We start from the raw sequence: 24,101 nt of genomic DNA, 5'->3' as shown, positions 1-24,101 counted from the left end.
AAAGTCATCTGTTCACAGAAGCATTGCAGTTGGGGGCATCGCCTTGCTCTGTTTGGGTCATTTGCCAGCTGTGTGCTTAATAGGACGTGCAGCCTTTCCGCTAATGGTGATGAAATTGATGCCGTTGATGAGATGGGGGCAGGAAAGTACAGAGCTTGTGCCGAGGAGCAGTTCCCATGGGGTGGGGGTTGGTCTTTTATCACAGCAACTTTATGCGCACATGGCTCTGTCATCGGTGCCTTTGAGCTCTGCTCTGTCTTGCCCCCTCTTCCCACCTTTGGGAACAGGCTCGGCTGTGAGCAGTGTGGTTTTCTGAGATTGCTTCCCCCATTAGACAGGCATAGATTGGCACTTGGTTGGCAATAGTGGCCTGTACGCATTGCTGGGGGGGCGGGGGCGGGGAGACACACAACGCTTCTCCATATTAACCCTCCCCCCTCAAAAGATGCCATACATTCGCATGCCTCTCGGTCAGCGTCCAATTTGCAAAACATTCTCTCCTGGAAGAGACATGTCCATGTGGTATAGTGGTTAGAGCGTTTGAACTTGGTGCTTCAAAGCCAAAAGGCAAATCTGCCACATGCCCACCCAGCCACAAATCTCACTGGTCAGTGTGGCTCAGCCTAGCCTACTTCACAGAGCTGTGGTGGGGATTAAGGGAGACCCTCAGCTGCTCTGGTGGCAGGGGTAAAATACGATACATGGAGAGATACAGGTAGAGGAAGGGAAAGGCTGGTGGAAGGGGTCTGAGCAGAGGAAGTAGACATTCGGGGAGAGCATCTCATATGCATTGTGGGAGGAGATGTAATTAGGGAAGAGGCTTGGTCTGTGGCTGAATGCATGAAGCATTCCCTCCCCCCACTTGCCGATGTGCTGTAGCCTCCTAGCTTTGGCATGACTGATCCGGAGACTGTTGTCCTGAACTGAAACTGCTTGACGCTTCCCATTTCCTCCAGGCTCCAGCTCACTGGCTGTTTCTCCACTTTCTACAGATCCCAAAGAACCGGGGTGCTGTCGTGTTTGGAGTCTGAGATCCAGCACCCCCTCCTGCCTTGCCAACGTCCCCAATGCGACCATGGGAACTGGCAGTGAATAGGCAGCCTCCTTCTGTCCCCTTTGACCCGCGACGATTCTCAGGGGGAAGCTGTGACAGCCCAGCACACCTCAGGAGAAGGTACGACTCTTCCTCTCTTTCACTGTGCAGATCACCTGCGCTGAAGGTTTCTTAGGGCAAGCGCTGGGAAAGCCAGAGTCTCCCTATATGGAAGCGGATAGCGAAGGTGGACCCCTGTAATTTCCAAAAGGTTCCCTATGCAATTCTGAAAGCAAAAGTGCAATCCATGTTAATGTAAACCAACATTTTCTGGAGCAAATTCACTTTACATGCTAGCTCCCATCTTCTTCTCATATAAAGTTAAATGAGAAGAAAACCTTGCACTGTCCATCTTGTGTTATCTCGTTGACACACACAGCTTGTTTACATGCAAGGTGTTTGTGAAGGTATCTGAACAAAATTAAACCAGATACTGCCTGAGCAAACTTAAAGCTTTGCTCTCATCCAGAGTCCAGGTAGCCATCTGTGTTGCAGTGCACATCCAAGATGCAGGTGCAGAAGGAAAGACTTGGGGTGACCAGGATTACCAGTGGAAAGGTGTTGAACCATCAGTTGAAAGGCCTCCATAGCAAGCCTGTGTTTTAATGATTTTAGGATTAATTTACTCGCCTTATACTAAGCTAGCTTTGCTCCAGATGCTGGGAACCTGCCATGTTTGGGAGGCTATTTGAGATGTGACACCTTAACCTATTCCCGTCTCCCCCGATATTGCTGATCTCCAACTCCCATCAGGCTCAGCCACTCTGGACATTATCTGGAGGACCACATGTTCCCCAGCCCTGCCTGAGATACCGGGAAGAACAGATTCACTTTGTATGCTGAAGGGTTTGGTCAAACCAGAGTCCTGGGAAAGAATGCAGCAATGATAATAAAATAATATATATTTAGATTCTGTCTTATCCCTTAGCCTTCCACTCAAAGGAACCCACTCATAGGCTTTGTTCCGTGTTATGTCTCTGTATTCAGTGTTATGACTGAACTTGTGTCCTAGTTTTTTTGCTGCACCAACAGTTGCTCCCTTGTGTTGCTGTTCTGGCCTAGCCCTGCTGTTAAAAAAACCATAAAATAAAATGGGCGAATTTGTAGCTGAGAGCTCAGCGCAGATAATTGGCTGGCCCCTGGGGTCACCCCTCTATATTTCTCTCCCCACAACTGGCTCCACAGCCCTTCTTCCCGGCACCACTGGGGCCGACGTGAGCAACCTCTGCAAACTCTCCTAGCCCAGGATGAGAACTACTTGCACCCGGCTTTTTTCCAGCAGCCACACACCCCTGTAGATGAGCACCCGGCGTACGCTCTGGCCAATACGCCACCACGAATGCTTCACCCGGCTGCACACCCACCCCACCAGCATCCATTCATGGTGGATCTCCATGAGCAGGTAAGGACGGTGCCTGGGGAGGCGTGGGGGGTACATGGCTCAGAACTCTGTGGATTCCAAGGGCTGGAATCTTGTCCCACCAATGGAGAAACTGTGGCTGGGATTTGCCTAGATCCCAGCTGACCAAGACCAGCAGACCAAGATCTGCTCCCTTCACATTTCCGCCACTGAAGTGGAAGGCTATATATCCGTGTTGGATATACAGTAGAAGCTCGGCTTACGTTACCCTTGGGTAATGTAAACTTTGGGTTGCGAAAGCGGCAAACCCAGAAGTATTTTTGCAGGTTTCGCTGCTCATGAATGCGCAGAACAGGCACCTCCGGTTGCAGAAACCTCGGGATCCAACCGGAGCTCTGGAACGGATCCCGTCTGCAACCGGAGGTACCACTGTACTCCGTTTTTGTCAATGGAGATTGGCACAGCTGTATCCAGGCCAGTAGAGTGCCTGGTGGCAGGTGCCCACTCCCAACAGTATGCAGCAAAAAGCTGGCACCTTCCTTGCTAGCCTGAGCACAGGGAAACGGCATCTTTCTGCATCAGGGTGCTTTACCTGTGGCCTCCCATGTGTTGGTGGCCTACAGCTCCCATCAACCTTGGCCAATGCTGGCTGGGACTGATGAGAGTTTGGAGGGCTACAGCTTAGCTACCCCTGCTCTCCGTGTTGTTCTCCACCAGAACTTCCATTTCCTGACTGACAAAGCAACCCAAGCCCAAGGACATGAACGTTCAGTCAGAGCATTATGTTGAAGTTTGATTTTGTACCATGTGCTTCTTTTGGCTGTAAGATCCAAAATAGGTTGGACTGGTGTGTCTAGCAAATACGGAGTGCAAGTCCCTACAATGGGATTCCTGCAGACTCCCCCCCCCCCCCAAAAAAAACTTCAGTGGCTGTGGAAGACTTTTTTACAGGCCATTTGCCCGGGGGGAAACACAATAGCACTGTTCTCCCTTCCATTCTAACTATATCTATCTGAAAACCACCCATCACAAGCAAAATAGGTTGGCTAAGGATCGAACACCCCAACTTGGGACCCTTTTAAGCTGGTGGAACAATGTGATGACGACGCGTCTACTAGTAAAAGAAGGAAGGAGGCCTTCAGGTGCACAGACTGAACCCAGTGCATTTTCAAATAACAAATCCTCCACATCGCACTGTGCAATATAAAAATAAAATACAATTACGTTGCTAACCACCTGCAAAATAAAATGAAAATAAAACTCAGGGATATCGTTTTCATCAAAGGCAATAAACTGAACTGTAGATCTGTCCTCTGGTGTGAGGGTTATGTCTCAGTTTGGGAGCTCGCACAACCTTTTGGGAGACCAGAGGGTCAAAATTGCCAGTTTTCTGTGTGTGCCGCATATCCCAAAATGAGGGACTTTGAAACAGGAGAAATAAACTATTTGGGGTAAGTCGTAAACAGAATGTATATATTTCAAGGCACAAAATAGTAATCGATGAAATACAATTGAAAGCATGTGGACAAGTTTTCAAGATCTATTTCTTAAAAGAAGCCCAGGAGAATTCCAGACACTTGATGGGTAGTTGGGTCACTAGATTCACCTCAGGAAATTTTCACCGAGAGTCAGTTTGAATGCAGAGCTTTAGAAATTCATATATTGTACAGAGTCCTGCAGCTTCCCAGCAGGGGAATGAAATGAGCTTTTCATAAGTTCAAATATTAATTCTCTGACCTACGGAAAGTTTTGCCCTCACGCCCCGAGAGCCATAATGGGAAAGCTTCTTCAAGGGAGAAGCTGCAAGTGTCTGTCAGCTGCAGTGCTGGTACCTAGAGGAAGCTGAGTACTATATAACTCATCCTTGATCTCCAGAACTTACACATAGCAGCTTGGGAAGTGTTCTTTCAGAGAGCGTGTCATCCCAACTCTTAAATTCTTGGACTTGCTTGTGGTGGGTGGGATTGCCAAAGCCATTTTCCTCACAACTCTGCCTCCATTTAATTTTATTTTTGCCACGTGTGTAGAGCTGAATTTGCACAAGCTAAATGCGCATTAGTTGTGGGCCTGCTGTAGATTTGGAATGCTAATCTTACAAATTGCATTTCATCAATTTATACTTTGTGGTTATCTGAATCTTGTATCATTCTTTGGCATACTTTAGCCATGGGCTCTCGGGTGGCGGCGGTGGCGGCAGGCGAGGGGTTATCTAAGGCAGATGTGAGCTTCCCCATGCAAGGAGGTGTGACTTTTGATTCTGCCTCTGCTGCTCTCTTTCCTCCAGGTGCATCAGGGAGCCATCCCTCTGTCCTACACGGTGACCACGGTAACCACGCAAGGCTTCCCCATTCACACCGGCCAGCACATCCCAGGTTGCAGTGCACAGCAGCTCCCAGCATGCTCAGTGATGTTCAGCGGACAGCACTACCCACTCTGCTGCCTCCCACCCCCCGTGAGTCTCTTGGTATGGGGAGAGAGAGCAGTGAAGGCATAGCTGTCAAGTTTCGGATTTGAAAATAAGGGATCAACAGTCACATGTCAGTGGTGGGCGGAGCAGCAATGTAAACTCCAAGCGGGCTCGGACTCGGAGCGGAGCAAAGAGGAGGGCAGCCATGTGCTCTGCGCAATGGAGCCCCATCGTCTTCTTGTCTGATCCCATCAAAACAGGACAGGAAGCAGCAGCTGCTCAAAGGCAGCCAGGCTCCGCCTGCCAGCTAACCCTATTGGCCAGCTGAGGGGCTCAACGGCAACGGATAGGGGCTGATGCAGGGGAAGGAATACACCCCCCTGTAAGCACGGGAAACGGCTCCCACTTGCTTTGAGGGCTGAGGCTTTTCTCTCCAAGTAGGCGAGGTCTTCCCACCCAGTCCCTGGCCAGCAGGGGACTTCCATTAAAAACGGGAAATTTACGGGAAATAAAAAATAAGGGAGAGCAGCGGGAAACTGCTTGAAATAAGGGAGAATCCCGGGGACAGCACTGAGTGAAGGTTAAATGTCTTGTTCTCTAATTTGCCATGAAGGGGGTGGGCATTGCACCACTTCTCTGTTTGGGTTTGATACCTGATCAGCCGGGCTGGTTTTGTTACCTATAAAAAGAGGCTAGGATATATTGACATTCTGCTTAAAGGCCTGCAGGTTTCCTGCCGATCTTAGAGGAGAGGATATAGCTTGCTGCTCATGGGATTCTCCCCACCCTGTTCTATAGCCAGACTGACGTCAGCTGCCTTTCAAGTTGGTTGTAGCCTTCTCGTGGTGACTCTCTTCCCCTCCCTCACTCCTTCCCTTCTTATAGCTGATCCAGGCCTGTGCCATGCAGCAGCTCCCTGTCTCCTACCAAACGTTCCCGCCGCTCATTTCCAGCGACCATTACATCCTGCACCCTCCACCGCCTGTGCCGCCACACCAGCCTCCACACATGGCTCCCCTCAGCCAGTTTGTCCCACTCCAACCCCAGCACCCTCGCATGGTAAGTTGTTTGGGGTGGCAGGTGGGTGGGCTTGGCGGAGGGAAGGGTGGGATGTCTGGGTCCTATCCCTGCTCCGTGCTCTCAGCTCTGTTCTTCTGAGGGATATCAAAGCTGGTGCGATCTCAATTCTCCAGCGTAGCGTACAGTTTGAAGACACGGGTTTCAGTCTTCAAAGGAGGTCTCTTGCCGTTGTAACAAGAGAGAACTGTACCTGGTTTCCAGTGATCATCAGAGGTAGGTAGGCAATGCTAGAAACTCACATATAATGCTAGAAACTCGCATATATAAGCTAGGTGCCAAATGGTTTCTTAAACCAAGGTTTCATTTGCCAAAGCAGAACATCTAGTTGCAAGACGGCTCCAAAGTCTTCTCTTCCCCCCCCCCCCGCACAAACAATGGACTGACTGTAATTGATTAGCAGTTAAACATCTGACTAGTTCAGATGACAACCTTGAGTTAGGTTAAGAGCTTTGAGAGCTTAAAGAAGAAAAGTCACTTGATCCAGGGACAGTCCATATACATATTGGCCTATGCCAACCTCCTTCTCTTAATGGTGTCTGCTCCTGCTCAGGCTACACAGAAGAAGCATTTTGCTTCCTGGAATTCATGTTGAGTGTACTTGGTTGTAAGTGGCTGGAAGCCAGGTGCAAAATGTGCCTGGCTGATTTCGAACACTGAAGGTAGGTTGTCTGTATGATGGATGGGTCTCCTTTTCACTGTATCCAATGTACCACAGTCAATTGCCTAGAATCCTGTCTGGCTCAGGCTAGCTGCAAAGCCAAGCCTGGGCTGCACACATCAGCAGGCATGAAGTGACCTTGCTCAGTATGTACCATGTAAGACAGTGTGGAGTGACGGTACTTAGTGCCTCTGTGGCAGCAGTTCCATCCATAAGCCACATCTGTTGTGACTAGGTGGAACAAGGAGGGGGTTCTGCATGAAACTGGCAATGCACAAGAGAGAGAGAGAGATTGGGGTAAGGAGCGGTCCCTCGCTGCCACTGATCACCTGGGGCAGATTGGACCTTGGCACTGCAACCAGATGGCATGCTCTTGATGGGGTTATGCTGCCCCTGAAGGAGCAGGTTCATAGTTTGGGCATACTCCTGGATCCTTTGCTTTCACTCAAGGCTCAGGTGGCCTCAGTGGCCCAGAGTGCCTTCCATCAGCTTTGGCTGGTGCTTCAGCTATGCCCCTATCTGGACAGGGATAGCCTAACTACTGTTGTCTATGCTCTGGTAACCTCAAGGTTAGATTACTGCAATGTGTTATACGTAAGGCTGCCTCTGAAGACGGTTTGGAAACTTCAGCTAGTGCAGAATTCAGCGGCCAGGTTGCTCACTGGAGCAAGATGGTTTGAGCATATTAAACTGATCTTGGTCCAACTGCACTGGCTACCAGTTAGTTTCTGGGCCCAATTCAAAGTGCTGGTTTTGAGCTATAAAGCCTTAAACGGCTCAGAACCACAGTATCTCAAGGACCACCTCTTTCTACCTGGACCCTGAGATCATCTTCTGAGGCCCTTCTTTGTGTGCCTCCTCCTCGAGAGGTCCTTCTCTGCTGTGGCTCCCCATCTGTGGAATGCTCTCCTCAGGGAAGTTCACCAGGCACCTTCATTATATACCTTTAGGTGCTGAGCAAAAACGTTCCTTTTTAACCAGGCCTTTGGTTGATTTGCTTGACATTCTATGCCCTTTTTATATGGGGGGGGGGTTGGGTTTTTTTTTAGGGGAAGGTTATTGGATTGTTGTTTTTATTTTGATTATGTATTTTGTGGTTTTATATTTTGATTTGATTCTGTGAACCGCCCTGAGACCCCCTGTTATAGGGTGGTATATGAATTCAATAAATAAAAATAATATTAGCATGCACATTTTCCTTGCAGTATTTATGAATTGCATTTCCATTTTTAATAAGAATGCTCAAGGTGATTGAAATAATACATTGCTATAGACTGTTCGGTGTCCCTTACATCACAATTCCATCCTCCCAACATGCAACACAATGAATCCTGTGCAGTTGGCTCTTAATCGCCCTATTTTGTAAGTGGGTCACTGAAGTTCAGGCAGCAACTACCAGAACTTCTTCAGGGCATTGGAAGCTTGAGGTCTGTTACCTGTCTGGCCTTCTGATATGGTTGGCAGATTTACTGCAGATCAGATGAATCCATACAAAGTTATATGAGCCTTACATGTGTTGGGATAGATTTTTACAGGCTACACTGTTATGCACACACTCCCGCCCTGGGTGACTTCTGTACCCTTCCTATATTTTCTGCCTGTATAATTTGGGTTCCATCCCTCAGTGTCTTCTCTTTGAAGAGGAAGCAAGGAAAGGAGGGTGACTAAATGAAATGGAGATGACAGATTTGGAGCAACAGTTCCCAGCGATGCTACTAGTTAGGAGTATGGGACTCAGTGCACTATGCACTGTGCTTTTTCATGTACTGTAGTCAGCATTAGGAACTTGCTGCCAGAGGGAGCAGTGCCAAGAATTTAGTATTTGTCTAAAAGAGCAGGCATCCTTATGAGAAAGGGTCTGTGGCAGTAATAGTAGGCCTTAGTGGTTTGAGTGTGTCTGGTGTACAGTACAAAAGTAGGGATTTGATTTAGGGTTTTGGATGGGGCAGTAATCATCTTAAAATTACAATAGGATGCTGCCCTCTGTTCTTGTAGCCCAGTGTTGTCTACCCACTCACTGCCAGCAGCTTTCTCAGGTCCCAGAAGGGCCTCTTTTCACCACATTCCCTGGAGATGCTAGGGGGCCACACTGGGCTCTTGCAAGCATAGCCTGTGTTCTGCCACTGAGCTGTGGACTTTCTCCCAGTGTCCATTCAATAAATCAATCCTTTTATTTGTATGCCACATTTCCAAAGTTAAATCCATGCTTAAGGTGGCTTACAACATACAAAAAATTACATAGCGACAAACATAGAAAAAGTAGTAATAAACACTACATCAAAAATACACTATCATAAGACCCAAAATAAAGTTACAGAACATAAACATCAGTAACTCCTTGTGCAACAAACCCTCTCAAACAACACTGCAGCCCAAGAGTGTTCTGCAACCTCAGCTTTTTATAGCTGGAGTCCATCAGGGCTCCACCCAGTGGGAAAAGGCCTGCAGGACAGGGAGCAGGTCTTTCAGGACTTGAATTCAAGATACAGAATGCTGGACAAAATCTTGTTGCATGGAGGGAACAAGGCAAAAATAGGATGCTTCTCCCCACCCCCACCCTCACTCTGCCTTTGGGAAGGAGGTGTAGGGCTCTGGCAAGGTCCTAGAGCCCTCCCACCTCCTTCCCAAAGCTTAGCGCCTCACTTATCCAGCTTTGGGAAGGTTGCGCAAGGGCAGGGGAGGAGGTTCCTGTGTTGCTGAGGGCTGCCAAAAAAGGCCTTGAGGGCTGCACATTGGACCACCCTGTTCTGTACTATCCTGAGTAAGAATGGCAACAATAGCATTTCTAACTCTATGGGAGTATTTGGGAGCTGTTGCTAGTTAGCCCTTATGTTGTCTGCTTTCTCCACAGCCACTGCAAAGGATAGACAATGAGGTGGAGCTCCGGGGTGAACAGCACTCTATCGGAGGCTTCTCCTATTCTCCTTCCCACCATACTCCTGCACTGTCTCCCTCCATGCCACTACATTACCTTCCACACACCCATGACCCACTGCACCAGGAACTGCCCTTTGGCGTGGTGAGTGTTCTGGGATCATAGCAATGAGGCCTCAAGCACTGGACCCCCTGAGGGGGAAAGGGCCTCTTAGAGGGTCCTTCGTTTGCTCAGGAATAATGGGACTCTGTGCTTCAGCAGGGTTGACCATCTGGGGACCCTTTGCATACCATGAGGTGCAAAATGAGTGACCAGGGGGCAGGGTCTTTCTCCAGAGTTGGCTAGCTGTTTTCAGTAGCCTCTGTGGGTGGGTAGATGCCCTTTCATGAAAGGATGACTCCTCACAGTTTGGGAGCTTTCCTTTTGCTTTTGCAGCTCTTAACTCCCCCACTCATGTAGGAAATACTTGTGCATGTGTGTGCCGTTGTTCCGTGGGGATACAGACAACCTGTATAAGGTGGCTTTGTAGATCTGCAGCGATTGATAGTGTTTACATAATGTTTCATGTTGCAGGATTCAGCCTTTCTTGGTGCAGAATGTTTCCATTTTCCTAGCTGCAGATTTTTTATTTGTGTCCTGTTTGGTATGGGGAATATACTGCCTAGGGATTAGTCAGCTCCATCTCGATACGCATCAAACTGACTCACCTCCTGGTGTTTCCAACAGCCATATCCACACATGATGCCCCGGCGACTGAACACCCAGCGATACAGATTGCAGCAGCCACTGCCGCCTCCACCCCCACCGCCGCCTCCATACTACCCAAGCTTCCTGCCATACTTCCTGTGAGTATCCATTGATCAAACAGAGGGAGGAAGTGCTGCATGAGGAAGAAACCTCCCCTTTTCTGCTGGGGTCGAGAGCTAAGGGCCTTGCCTTTCTTTCAGCGTGGCCCCTCAGTGGGAATATGGACTTGCCTCCTTTCCCCACCCATGTACTCATTCAAAACGCAAGGTTGGTTTCTGCCTTGGTTTGTGTGCCTGCGTGATTTTCTGCTCCTGTTGACTGCTCCGCTCTGCCTTTGAACTTTAGATCAATGCTTCCTGTGTCACCGACAGCTGTGGGGCCTACAATAAGTTTGGACTTGGATGTGGATGATGTGGAGATGGAAAACTATGAGGTGGGTTGGTCTCCCTCTCCCTAGGGGGTGTCAGAATGGCGGGAAGGCTCTAGAGCAGCTGGTTAGTGGTGCCCTCAGTGCATGGTGGAACTTGGCTTAGGCAGCTCTCTCGGGAAGAGCGTAGGGTTTGCCGTGTGATGGGGTCAAGTGGCAGCAGTGCCAGGAGAAGGACGGAAAGATGCTGCCCTCTCTGGGACCGTCCTGTGGTGAATGTACTGCTGAAAGAGCTGGTTTCAGGGTGTTGGAGGAAGCCTGATTGGAGCCCAGAAGGAAGCTGATCAGCTGTGTATGTATGTTCTTTTCTATATCTTCCACTAGGCATTACTGAACCTGGCCGAGAGGCTAGGAGAGGCCAAACCCCGGGGACTCACCAAAGCAGACATCGAACACCTTCCGTCCTACCGCTTCAACCCAGAAAGCCATCAGTCGGAGCAAACCTTGTAAGTGTTGGGACAGAGGTCCTCCAATGGAGCCCTAGATGGGGAATAGAAGGCAGCACAGCTGAATTTGGAAGGAATTGGGACATCAGGCATTAGTGTTTCAGTTCGTGTGTGTGTGTGTGTGTGTGGGTAAAAGAGAGGGGGTGGTGGTGGTGGTGGTGTAACTAGCGCTAGATACACAGGACCTAGAACACAGGTGGTCATTGCCACTTTATGTGAGTGGCAGCAGGGAGTCCTGGCTGTCTCCTGCTCATATTGCAGGGACCCAATCTTTAGTTGTCCATTTCCTAGCAGCTGAGGAAAGAGTTTCCTTCGGCATCATTTTGCAAACTGTTGTAAGTCTCTCTGAGCAATGCAAATGCAGTGAAAGGGTGGAATATAAACAATTCTAGGGTGATACCCGGCTAAGTCATAGTATGAGTGGATCCACTGGAAGAAGTGGACTTCAGCCCATTGATTTCCATTGGGCTGCTCTTGAGTATGACTTAGTGGGATGTCACATTAATAAATAAAATAATTCATGTTGACTCTCCTATGGAACATACAGTGGAGCGAGAAATAAATAGCTTGAGTTGCAGGCCTGCTGCTGATCTGCGCTTGCCCCTTTTTATTATTATTTAACCCTAAAATGTATTGTGGGGGGGGGAGCGAGTTGCACTCACCCTTTTTTCTTTATCTTTTCTTTCTTGACATACGTACAGACTTCCAAACCGAATCCAGCTCATGAGCAACTGGTTCTTCCTGTTCCCAGGGCATGCGAGCTGTGCAGAGCGCTCATTGGCTGGTTCTTGTGGCCTTCTTATCTATTTTTTTTTATTTCATTTCATTTCATTATATCCCACCTTTCTCATAGCGCAGGACCCAGGACAGCTCACAATATGCATTAAAAAAGAATTACAGCTAATGAAACACCTCAGTCGGTTATAAATAGTTTTTAGAAAGTTGCCATATCAAAAACACTGATTCAAAACAATATAAAAACACAAGAGAAGAAGAATATATACAATCCTGATTTTGCAAGTATTGCTTTGACCTTCTGCTAATCAAAGGCCCCTTTCATTCAGAGTGGTCCTTGAAGTTTGAAAAAAATAATAGATTGGTGGTGGTGGTGGGGGTTAATAAAAAAGGGGACCTGTTAAATATTTAAATGAATAACCATGAGAAATGCGTGAGAGTGGGGAAGACTATTCAAAAACCCAAACCCCTGCTCAAAGCATGGGGGTGAGGAGGTCTTGGCCAAAATCTGCACTGATTGTGGTTGCTCATTGGGGGAAGACAGTTTGAGCATATTACAACAAAATAAAATAAAAAATTCCTTCCAGTAGCACCTTAAAGACCAACTAAGTTTGTTCTTGGTATGAGCTTTCATGTGCATGCACACTTCTTCAGATACACTGAAACGGAAGTCACCAGACCCTTATATATAGTGCTACTGGAAGGAATTTTCTATTTTATTTTGTTTTGACTATGGCAGACCAACACGGCTACCTACCTGTAACTGAGCATATTACACCGATCCTTGCCCCACAGCACTGGCTGCCAATTAGTTTCCCAATTCAAAGTGCTGGTTCTGACCTATAAAGCCTTAAATGGCTCAGGACCGCAGTATTTCAAGGACCAACTCTACCCATATGAACTACTCCAGACTCTGCAATCATAATCTGAGGCCCTTTCTCATGTGCTTCCCCCACAAGAGGCCCAGAGGGTGGCAACACAAGAACAGGCCTTTTCTGCGGTGGCTCCGTTTGTGGAATTCTCTCCCCAGGGAGGCTCTCCTGGTGCCTTCATTACACAACTTTAGGTGCCGGGCGAAAACGTTTCTCTTCAACCAAGCGTTTAGCTGTTCTATGGCTTTTTACGTGTGTTTGTAGAAGGAAGGTTATTGGTTTTTTATTTTATTTTATTATGCATTTTGTTTTTTTCTGTTGGGATATTTGGATTAAGGGTATACTACTACTCATATGCAGCTGAAGGTGACGAGGAACTGAACTCTCACCCAGTAAATGGTGTGTTTCTTTTCAGTCTGCTTCTGAAGGTCCACCTTTAGGAATAGAAGGGCTCCTTGAGGAGTGAGTTCAGATTGTACCCGAGCAGATCTGTGAATTGTCATTTTCCTAGCATGATCATGCAGTGTCGCCTGGAAGTATGTATTGGGCACCTAAATAAGATTCTGCTGGAAACAGTGGGAGACGCTACTCCCCAAAGAGTGGGAGGCCTGTAGCTCAGTGGCAGAGCATCTGCTTCATAGGCAGAAGGCCATGGGTCCTCAGCATCTCCACGTGGGTCTGGGAGAGGATCCTGCCTGAAACCCTGGGCAGCATCTGCCCATCACTGTAGATCTGATTCAGCATGAGGCAGCTTCCTATGGGCCTGCAGAGAATCTTGCCCCTGTGGGGAAACTGGACCATGCGGTCGGGGGTGTAGCAAGGGGGGCGTAGGGGGCAGGCCGCCCCATGTTCCATAATGGAGGGGGTGACAAATGATCAAGGAGCAATTACTGCCCTACTAGGGCAGTTCATAAAAAAACCTTTTTTAAAAAAATTGCCTGCTCCAAAGGTCTTATCTTCCTATACTAGGGATTATATAGCTACAGTGGTGCCCCGCTAGACGAAAATAATTTGTTCTACGAGTGTCTTCGTAGAGCGAATTTTTCGTCTAGCGAAGCGGCAATGCAGAGCGGAGGTTTTCGCGACGAATTTTTTTTTTTTCTGTCTTGCGAGGCAGCCCCATTGACATTTTCGTCTTGCGGGGCAGCCTTCTGCTAGCGAATGCCATTCGTCTAGCGAGTTTTTCGTCTAGCGAGGCATTCGTCTAGCGGGGCACCACTGTATATATGAAATTTCATGCATATCTGTTAATATCTTGACCCTCCTCCACCAAAATAGCTGTTTACTTGGCTGTTTTCCTATGTCGTGACGGCTGAAATTTCAGTTCAGTGGAGCACTTACTGTTCCCAACCCTAACCCTGTGGAAAGCCATCTAGTTAGACTTTAATTTGATTTTGAGATGTTTTTAGGAGGTAATTTAATTATTGTTTGATTTTATACCAATGTTATGTATCTGATGTTAGCCACCCTGAGCCCGACTTCAGCCACGGAGGGTGGGATATAAATAAAAGTTTATTATTATTATTACTTATTATTCCTTTGTAAGAAAATATGAAATAACATAAAACCATTTTTGCGGGGGGGGGGGATCAATGGGGGGTGACAAGAAATTTTCTGCACCGGGTACCACCTGACCTTCCTATGCCTGGGGGGGGGGGACAAAAATTTTTTTGCCCCCGGGTACCAATTTACCTTGCTACGCCCCTGTAGGCGGTGCTTGAAGACAATGGATAACTATCTTGTGTGCTGCTCTTTTGTCCTCTTCTGCCACTGCGCTGACTGGGTCTTCCTCTCTCCCTTCCCCAGGTGTGTTGTGTGCTTCAGCGACTTCGAAGTCAGGCAGCTGCTGCGAGTTCTGCCCTGCAACCATGAGTTCCACGCTAAGTGCATCGACAAATGGTTAAAGGTAACATCTGCTGCTCTTGGCCAAGGGCTCTATCACTGGGGAACCATTGCATTAAAAGATTATTCTGTCCGGGATGCTGCGGCTTAACCGGCAAGGAGCATATTAGGAAGTGCATAATCATTGAGTGGGGGGCGGGCATGCAGAGGGGAACGGGCCTCTGTGCAAGCGATCTGAGAGACCCAGAGCATCGGAACCAGCTTTGACAGCGCTCTCTACTGGCTGTTGATTGCTACTGCACCATGAAAGTGAAGGGGACTCGGTGCGGGATGGATCTAGACTTTGCAGGAATGGCAGGGCTCTTCCTGCCCATGGAAGTCTTCCCTGCTGTTCTGGGGAAGTTTCACACCCATCCAGAGCAGTTTTTCCAGAGGGAAGAGTGACTTGGAAAAAGTCACCTCCGCCCCCTCCTGTCAGCAGGAGTGAAATCTGGGATTCAGCCACTGCCTCTAATCTCCATTCAACATTGTGGGTAAATTGCAGGCAAATCCTTTAAGTAGGGACTCTGGCTTTTATTATGTGCAAATGCAATGGCTGTTCAATGATTTTTTGTGCACCTGTAAGGCGACTCGGAATCCTAATTTAAATACGGGAGTGGGGAAAATCCTTAATAATAATTTTATTATTTATACCCCACGCATCTGGCTGGGTTGCCCCAGCCAATCAGAACGGCTTCCAAACACGTATAAAAACATAGCAAAGCATCAAACACATAAAATCTCCTTGACTTCTGATGGGAGAATGTTCCAGAGGGTGGGTGCCACTTCTGAATGGGGTACAAAAGAAAGTGCCTTTTTTTCTTTTTCTTTCCCAGTGTTTAGTATTCAGAGGCATGCCTAGAGATAACGTTGAACCGTCACACGTAATTAGCCATTGATATACTTATTTTCCATTAATTTTGTCCCGTGCCCTTTTGAAGACATGTGGGCCACTTATAAATTTCATGTGTGAACTGCTCACCCTTTGCAGCTCTATGAGACTCTTTTTGAGACTGAGTGACCAAAATGGTGCATAGTATTCCAAATTGGCCATACCACCGCCATTACATGACCTTATATTGAATCTCATTCATAATTTTATTGGGAGTTGGTGGGTTTCCACCATCTTGAATAATCTGTTGTCAACCACAAACATGGCCACTTTATTTCTCAGCTGAATCCAGATGAACAAATTAAGTAACATTGGTCTCAGTGCAAATCCTAGGAGTACTCCATATCTTGTCTCTGTTTTGAAACCTTCCTGTTTATTCCTACCGTCAGCCTCCTGCTTCTTACCTAGCTTCTGATCCAAAGGAAATTATGTCAGAAGGAAAGGTTTGGACTAGAGGGCTTCTGGAAGAGGAGGTTCGCTCGTAATTACCTTGTTCCCCTAGAGCAGGGGTGGGGAACCTCAGATTTGTGGGACCAAATTTAGACAACCGGCCCTCATGATATCTCCTTCGGCCACGCCCTCTCTCCCCAAGCCACGCCTCTCCCCAATCCCGCTGCGCAGGTCCTTTTTGCCTGGTTGGAATGCATCCTTACATTAGGCTAATGCCTCTTGTCACCCTGGATGGAGAGATCTGTGCAGGAATACCTGAGTTTTGGAAGGCCAGAATGTAGCCTGCTGCACAAAGGTGAGAATTGCATCTGTTGTTTTGGCCACGTTTGCCTTTGGCCCGGCCCACGATTGGCATGTGGCCCATGGAAGGTTGCTGCAGGCATGTGGTCCTTGGGGTCCCAAAAGTTTCCCCACCTGTGTCCTAGATAGAGCCCAGTTTCTTGTCCTTGTCCAGTGCCAGTTGATACCTTGAGAAGTCCATTCATTCTTTCATTAGTTGTTCATCCTGTAGTTTAGGAGAGAATGCCAAACCTACAACGAGCAACAGGTCTCAGATAAATGGATACAGGCTGCTGCTTCTGATCCTTAAGGAGAAAAGTTTCCTAGTGGGTGTGGTTGACCTTAAAACCACATCCCTTTTCCCTGATCCTTCCATTGGTCATTGCAGGCAAACCGCACATGCCCAATCTGCCGGGCAGATGCCTCAGAAGTACACCGGGAGGCTGAGTGAGGCTCGTCAACGCACTGCTGCACAAATTCACTCCAGGATACGGACCTTGGCCCAGGGGCTCTGCCCAGCCTGTATGCTTAAGCCTCTGGGGACTCTCCTGGGATGTGGTGAGAATATAAGCAATGTATGACACACCCCTACCCTTACCCCTCCGTGGCATGGACTGGGCCTGGTGGCAGAGCCAGCTCCGCAGTGTCACGCTTCGCTAGGGGGAGGCCTCCCCATGTGCTCCGCACTCCAAAGAGACTCCATCCTTGCGCCAATTTACTCTCCAGGTGTTCTTGCATTCCTTTCGTTTTGGTTCTCCTTTGTTTTGGTTTTTGTGGCTGTCTGACCCAGGTATTTCTAGTCCAAACTTCCCCCCCCCCAACCTACTTCTGGCGCCACCAGATCGGGGCCTTCAAAAGCAGAGCAGCTCAAAGATGGTGATGGGGAGATGGGGGAGGAAGTCCCTGCTTCAATCCCACCCCCCAACCACTTGCCCCCAAAGCACAGTGTTGTCGTGTGGCAGGCAGTGGAAGTGGTTGGTTGCAGCACTGATGAGGGGCGGCCCAAAGCCTTCCCGGAACCATTTGGGGTTGCCCACACACAAATCATGGCCCAGGGCTGCCTCTTCTGGCTTTTCCTTACACACACACAAACCATCTTGCCCTTCCTACATGCTGGAGATGCTGGGCGGCATTCAGGGCTCCGTAGCAGGGTGGTGGTGAGGCGAAACAGGCCTGCACAAGGCCCAGCAATATCCCATCCCACTCCGCTCCCCTTCTCATTGTAGAGGGGCGTGTGGAGACCCATTTCCCCCTCAAAAGACGCGGAGGAAAGTGTGAGTTGAGTGAGTGAGAATCCTCGTGGTGAAGCAGCTGGCTCTGCTTCATGCGTTTGTAAGGTGGAGGCTCTCTTTGCGAGGCCTGTCTTCAGAATCATGTTCTCTAGCTAGAGCTGACAATTACTTCTCTCCCCTTCTGCACCTCAGTAGTTTTCCTTGTGGTCCCCTTTCTTTCTCAGCACCCATCTCCATGAAATCCACCCCCCTTCCAAAAAATAATAATAATAGATCAGGTTCGTGCCACTGTTTCCTCAATATCTCAGGGGAGGGCACGCATGTTTCTCTGCCTCCCTCTCTCCCTGTTTTCCTTCTGCAGGGAAGAGGGAGATGCTCAGCCGACTGAAGCAGGAGCCTTTAGTCCCACTTGTAAATCCTGCCCGCTCTTCTGTGCTGACCCCAGGCTAAGCCCCTGAAAGCTGCCAGGGCCTCTGCGAAGCTCTCTGCAGTAGGATCCTGGGCAGTGAGCAGATGGGGAATTATTTATTAATCTTGTTGTTGTCTACCCTTGCACTAGCTATCATGGAGAAAAGCCCATCTGGCGAAAACCGCTCCTCCCTCCAAGATGCACTGCTGCATCAGCTTTCTTTCCTTTCTGCATAGGACCAGGCAGACGTTTCCATTCCCTTTTCCACTCGCTTGACCATTTCCCTCTCCTCCTCCTCCTCCCCCCTCCTTCCGGGGGCCCCATGTGAAGTTTGGCCCTCCTACTGCCACCCCCAACAGAGTGTTGTTTTTCCCCCCTGCATGGCCTGATGCTTGTGCTCTGGGTCAGGCACCGTGGGGTGGGCTGTTTTGCCATGACGAGCATACATGCGAGTTGTGTGCCTTGCTGTCTCTCTGTGCACGTGCGTGCGTGTGGTGCGTGCGTGCACACACACACTAATCCTACCTAAAAACAAAAACACAAAAAAACACCTGCTGGTTTGAAGCAAGAAAGCAACCGACCTGCCACCCTGTTACAGAAACCTGTGATCGTTTAAAAAAATATATATTAAAAAATAAAATAAAAGTTGTTTTGCATGATTATACCATGGAGCCGAGAGAGAGAGTGAAGCCCTCGCCATGTAGTTGGTTTGTGTTCGGAAGCCTGGCAAGAAGGACTCGGAGAGGACGATGAAACCTAATGTAAATGTTCACAAATTATGCATGCATGTTATGACCAGCTTGGAACTTGGTATTGGCTAACTCTCTAGCCAGCTGTGGGGGTGATGGGGTGGGGGGGGGGTTAAAGAGGGAGTTCTTTGTGCTCAGCTGATTACTGCCATGCACTGTACTGCACATGTCCGCAACGCCTCACAAGGACCGTCAACGCTTTTCAGGGCATTTCTCCCTCCCCTTCCCCCCCCCCCACCCCTCCAGATTAGAGATGGGTTTGAAACCTGGTTGGGCCAGGAGGAGGCAGCTGTGGGAGGGGGGGGCACATACAGGACTTAACCTCGAGGTAGGCTTGCAAGGGTCAGTGTTGGCAGGCGGTGGGGGAAGCGGTTAGTAGCGGCTGCAGAGGTGGGTGAAGTTGCACCCGCTGACATGCTCTGCCATAGCCCCCTTTCCTCTCTGCATCCCTTCCTGGCACAGGTACCTTGTCCCTGTTATCAGCTAGTGGGATGTGTCTGGCAGTGTGGCTCCCAGTCAGAATTCAACTTCCTCCACCGTCCACAAGGTGGAGCTCTCTCTCTCCCCCCCCCCTGCATATTCTCCATCTTCTCCCCAGCTGGGTTCATTGATTCCTGCTGCCTTTTATTGCCAGCCAAGGTCTGGCTTGTACCCAACCCCCTTTTGGAATTGATGGCAGCAGATGAGAGCGCGCCATGCTTTTCCTGCTCATCCAGCATCCCTGGGCCTTCATCCATAAACTGGAGCCTCTTCCCACAATACTACCCCCCCCCCCAATCCCATTCTCCCAGCCACACAAATGCCGGAGGGGCACTCATGAGCGGAGCGGGTGGAACGAACCCTGGGCCCATTACTCAGATTGGTCAGGCCAGCCTTGGAGCAGCGTTTGTGAAGGAAAGCTAGATTCTTCCAACCTGGCTCTTTTCTGTGGGGTGTTCCGAGCTCAGGTGGTGGCTGGAGAGGGGAAGTGGCCTCTTAAAACAGTGGGCAGGAGCAGTCTAGCTGTCTGCGTTGTTGTTGTTTTCCTGAGCCCACTGGCTCTCAGCAATACTTACCTCTGAAGCAAGGGAGAGTGTTTTTAGGTGTAGCTGGGGCCACCAGGCCTTTTGCCATTGGTGCTTACAGCTAATCTTCTCCCCCACCCCCACCCCCACCCCAGATGCTGGAGTTCTTCATCCACTTGAATCCAGGAAGTCCTTTGGGGAGCTAAGAGGTTGGGGACCTGAGAACCTGCTTTTGTTTTGTCTCGTGGACCTTTTATTCAGTTAACAGTCCAGGGATGATCTTCAAAGTCCTGCATAAAGACGCCGAGCCACGCAGGCAGGAAGTAGCAAGGTACATTTCCTGCTTAGCAATCTCTTGTTTTGGCAGGAGCATCTAGCCTTCAGGTATTTAGGAAGCTGTTGAGCTCTGGGAATGCCGGAGCTTTCTTTTTAATCACCTGAATTTGTGATGAACTGAATGTTTTTTAAGTCCCCACCTGGCTCAGCCCCTTGTTTGCACTTTGGCTGATAACGCAGGCTAAAACGGTGAAGTCATTTGGATCAGGTCAAATAATTTAAATTTCTTCCTTCTCAGCCCACTTTTCCAGAGGGTTAGAATAGCCACAGTCGGACATCTAAGCCAGGTCTCGGCCCATGCGCCTGCGTGCGCACACACAAAGGAATGGGCCACTTGCCATATAAAACTGCACAGACACCAGCAGCCCCTTTCAAGTAACCTGTCCTTCTGTGACCACGCAGTTCTCCCCTCTCCCTCACATGTCAAGCCAGTGCCTTGTGTCAGACCCACCTCCTCCGCTCTCCACCCCGGCCCCGGCCTTTCTCCTCGTTTCACAGCTTTTTTAAAAAAGGAAAAACAATAACAACCTATTTCACGCGACACAAATAACCAAAGGTCTTTACTGTATATAAAAACCACAGGTGTTTCTATATTTATAGCCAATCAGAATAGTGCCGATGCCCATCTGTTTTAAAAAACGCTCCCTTCTCCTCCCCCCTGCTATCACAGGTTTGTTTTTTCCCCAGAAAGATAACTTGGGGTTGGGGAGGGAAAAAAGCCTTACGGTTCTTCTGGTGGCGACTCGAAAGCTCACAAGCTCGTGTGCTGCAGAATTTATTCCAATGAGCAGCTAAAAAATTATCATTTTAAAACAAAAAACAACAAAAAAATTACTAAAACATTTATTTAGGATGTTTGTGATTGCTGATTGCGCTGTAGATGCCACTGTTTACCAATGATTTCCTGTGGTGGGATAGTGGACTGTTTACTGTTCTTTTTTACCAGTCCCGTGCCCTCCAGAGGGATAGCTCAGCTTCACCCTACAAGGAGAGGAGCCTCCCTGTAGGGCACCAGGGCATTTGTTCTGTGTTAGAAAGTTTATATATATATATATTATATATATATTATAAATATATATATATAATTTTTTTTTGCTCTGTTACTTGCACATTTTACAGTTACCTCATTTTTCCCATGTATGTATTTGAAAAAAAGGCTAATATATAGAGAAGAAAAAAAAGGTTCTTAAATCTCTAAAAAAGTGTTTGTTTTTTTCCATTCCATTGGAATCATATTGGTTTGTAGCATTTAACATAACTAGTATGTTGTATTATATATATGTGTATTATACTGATTGAAATTTTTAACAGATTTGTACTTTTTTTAAAATGAAAGTTGCTAGTTCTGCTTGACCAAGTAGTGCAATCATTATTTTTTTTAATGTTGTGGCTGATTTTGAGAGGGATATTCACTAATAAATGTATGATGTATACCAATGAGGGCAGGCCAGTCTCTTCTCTTGGTGGAGGCAGTGCTCTCAGGAAGGTTATTGTTTTTCTTCTAAATGTAGTATTAGAGGTATCCTGACCCTCCTCCAAGGAGCTATGAATGGCATCCTCACCCACCCCCAACTTTTGAACTGAGTTAGGATGGGAGACTTCATAGAAAGGAGCAATGGTTTGAAATGCGGTTTCCCACATCCAAAAGAGCCATGGCATAGACCCCGGCTCACATTCTTATCAAAAAGTAGTGACAATGATAAAATGCTGTAAAGAAAATGTGCGTTAATTTGCTTTATGCTCTTTATCAGTGCCGCAGTAAAATATATGAAGGCACATGAATGTTCCCTCGCCAGCTTCAGGGAAGTTACTGTTGCCCCTGTAACATTAACTTCAGCATCCATCTTAATTTTGGTTATGGAACAATGACACAACCTTTTTAAGTTGTAGCATGTTTAGCATTCCCACCAGCTTCTCGGTGATTGATGTGGTAGTGCCACCCCTTGCTTTCAACTAATACAGCTTCTATGATGTGTGGGTTGTAGTTCCTATCTGCTGCCGCTCCGTGACACAAGGAACCAAGTACAAGCTAAGAAGTGGAATGTTAGCATTTTTAAAATATACTATCTACTCTGCCACCAGTGATACCTGGAGCAACTTGCTCTCAACAAAGAAAGTGTGTGTTTTCCAATGCCCATGGTAGTGTGCAGATTTGCTTTCAGTGTGTCAGTGGTTTGTTAAATATCATGGTTAGCACTTGTGTTTGTTTTAAAAAGCACGACAGATGTTTGGATAAATTCACAGAGAGGTCTACCAGTGGTTAAGTAGTGATTGCTACTATTGGAGACCTCCTGATTCAGAGCAACAGCATATGTCTCCTTGTAGACTTTCTGGAGACGTCTGCTTAGCCATTGTGGGAAACAAGAGTGCAACTAGGTGAACCTTTGACCTGATCCTGTAGCACTCCTTACGATCTACTATTCAGTTTTGTTTTTAAAACTAAACATGCTACATTAAGGACTCTCCATGTTAACTGAAACTCCAAATAACTGGAGGTGGTGGCTAGAGAAAATGTTTTTTCTCCATTGCACATAACACTAGAACTTGTGGACATCCAATGAAGCTGAATATTGGAAGATTTAAGGACAGATAAAAGGAAGTGTTTCCTTATACTGCACGTAGTTAAAACCGTGGAACTCACTCCCACAGGAGGCAGGGATGGCCAGCAACTTGGGGTGGCTTTAAAGAAAGGATTAGACGAATTATGGATTAAGCTATCAATGGCGATGTTCTGCCTCCATGGCCAGAGGCAGTAATGCTTTTGGCTGGGAACTGCAGGATGCGAGTGTGCTCTTGTCCTGCTCATGGGTTTCTCCACAGGCATCTGATTGGCCACTGTAAGAACAGGATATAAGGCTAGATGGGGCATGGGCCTGACCATGAAGGCAGAATATAGCATAGGTCTGTTTTAGGGAACACAAAAAGCGGACTTCAACAAAGTCATAATTGTGTACAATGACTGGTAGCAACCCTCCAGGCCAGGGTCTTTTCCAACCCTACCTGGAGATGCTAGGGATTGAGAACCTTCTGCTTGTAAAAAGCAGGTGCTCTACCAGTGAAAGTTTTTGCATTTGCTGTCCACTGGTTAATTTTTGATTGAGCCATTCACTCTAACTCCCAAAATTTTTCTTGGTCAGCCACTGCCAGCTCAGCAGGATTTGCATCTCCCACCCACCTACATTGCATCACACTTGCTTACGTGATATGATGAACTCTTGTACTATGACTTGATTTTCTTCCCTTGCTTGGTGTGTGTATGGGCTAGAAGCTTTCTATTAGAAAATAGCAAGTGGTCAAACCTTTACATCCTGCATTCACTTCAGTATTAACTCGTTCCAGTTTGGCAAAAAGCAATACTAGTGTAAAAGCTGTAAATTTTCGGTGTAAACCACATCTTTTAACACTAGTGCCCACTAGAACATCTGGCAGATGATTTGCCTTTTCCCCCAAATCATATTTGCTCATGCTCTAATTTTGCTAATTAGATAACTAATTAATATTAAGTAATGCAATGCAGCATGTTTAAAATGAATTGAGCAACTGCAGGATTCACAAATAAAGTAGGGGTTGGGGTGAGTTTTGCACATCATTATGGGGTGTGAAAATATTCTCAAGTTTTTGCTTTCTACGGAAAATGGCATCAATCTACACACACTGCTGTGCTTTCTCTTTATGATAAAGTCCCAAAAGGCATTCAGATGCTCTAGAGAAGAGGGCCAAGGCTATACTTCAGTCTGTTCTATCCAAGAATTTCACATGCTAACCACTTTAAGGCATAAAGTCAATAGCTGAGAAATTATCTGAATTTTTGGGAGTAGCTAGAATTCTTTAGGCAGGGAATACCATCAGATGAATCAATACCTATGGAAAATATGTGTAAGAACAGAGCACACAGAAGATTCACCTTGAACATGTATTCCCACAGAAAGACTGTGTTCTTTTCATCTCCCTTTTATAATCCTTACTTAACTCAAAGAGGACAGAAAAATTAGTATTATTCTGCTTCTGATCCAATCAATCAAAAAAAGAGAAGGGAAGCTAAGTCTGGCAATAAGTAATACTGTATTTCATGAGTCCAGCTCGGATTCCAAATGATGCTCATTCGCAGGAGGCAATATTTTCTGCAGTATATACAGTAGCAAGTGGAGGCTCCTCCATCACAAGGAGAC

At 47.5% G+C, this 24,101-nt stretch overlaps 1 protein-coding gene across 3 annotated transcripts in view; it reads left to right on the top strand.

The window, feature by feature from the left end:
• The window catches only part of RNF44 (ring finger protein 44), a 68,462-nt gene extending 49,098 nt beyond the window's left edge, over positions 1 to 19,364 (top strand). The window contains exons 2-11 of one of the 3 annotated variants that reach the window (XM_033140410.1): positions 993 to 1,174; positions 2,279 to 2,495; positions 4,738 to 4,905; positions 5,746 to 5,919; positions 9,450 to 9,617; positions 10,200 to 10,318; positions 10,566 to 10,653; positions 10,972 to 11,093; positions 14,507 to 14,606; positions 16,591 to 19,364. In XM_033140410.1, coding sequence (XP_032996301.1) covers positions 1,068 to 1,174; positions 2,279 to 2,495; positions 4,738 to 4,905; positions 5,746 to 5,919; positions 9,450 to 9,617; positions 10,200 to 10,318; positions 10,566 to 10,653; positions 10,972 to 11,093; positions 14,507 to 14,606; positions 16,591 to 16,653 — 1,326 coding nt within the window. In that variant the 5' untranslated portion in view covers positions 993 to 1,067 and the 3' untranslated portion in view covers positions 16,654 to 19,364. Of the gene's footprint in view, positions 1 to 992; positions 1,175 to 2,278; positions 2,496 to 4,737; positions 4,906 to 5,745; positions 5,920 to 9,449; positions 9,618 to 10,199; positions 10,319 to 10,565; positions 10,654 to 10,971; positions 11,094 to 14,506; positions 14,607 to 16,590 lie in introns of those variants that run through there. The other 2 variants (XM_033140412.1, XM_033140413.1) reach the window with 2 other exon arrangements.
• Positions 19,365 to 24,101: the final 4,737 nt, after the last annotated feature.

Source organism: Lacerta agilis, chromosome 2 (genome assembly GCF_009819535.1).
Source record: "Lacerta agilis isolate rLacAgi1 chromosome 2, rLacAgi1.pri, whole genome shotgun sequence".
Classification (NCBI taxonomy): domain Eukaryota; kingdom Metazoa; phylum Chordata; class Lepidosauria; order Squamata; family Lacertidae; genus Lacerta; species Lacerta agilis.
This window is presented reverse-complemented; position numbering and strand designations above follow the sequence as displayed.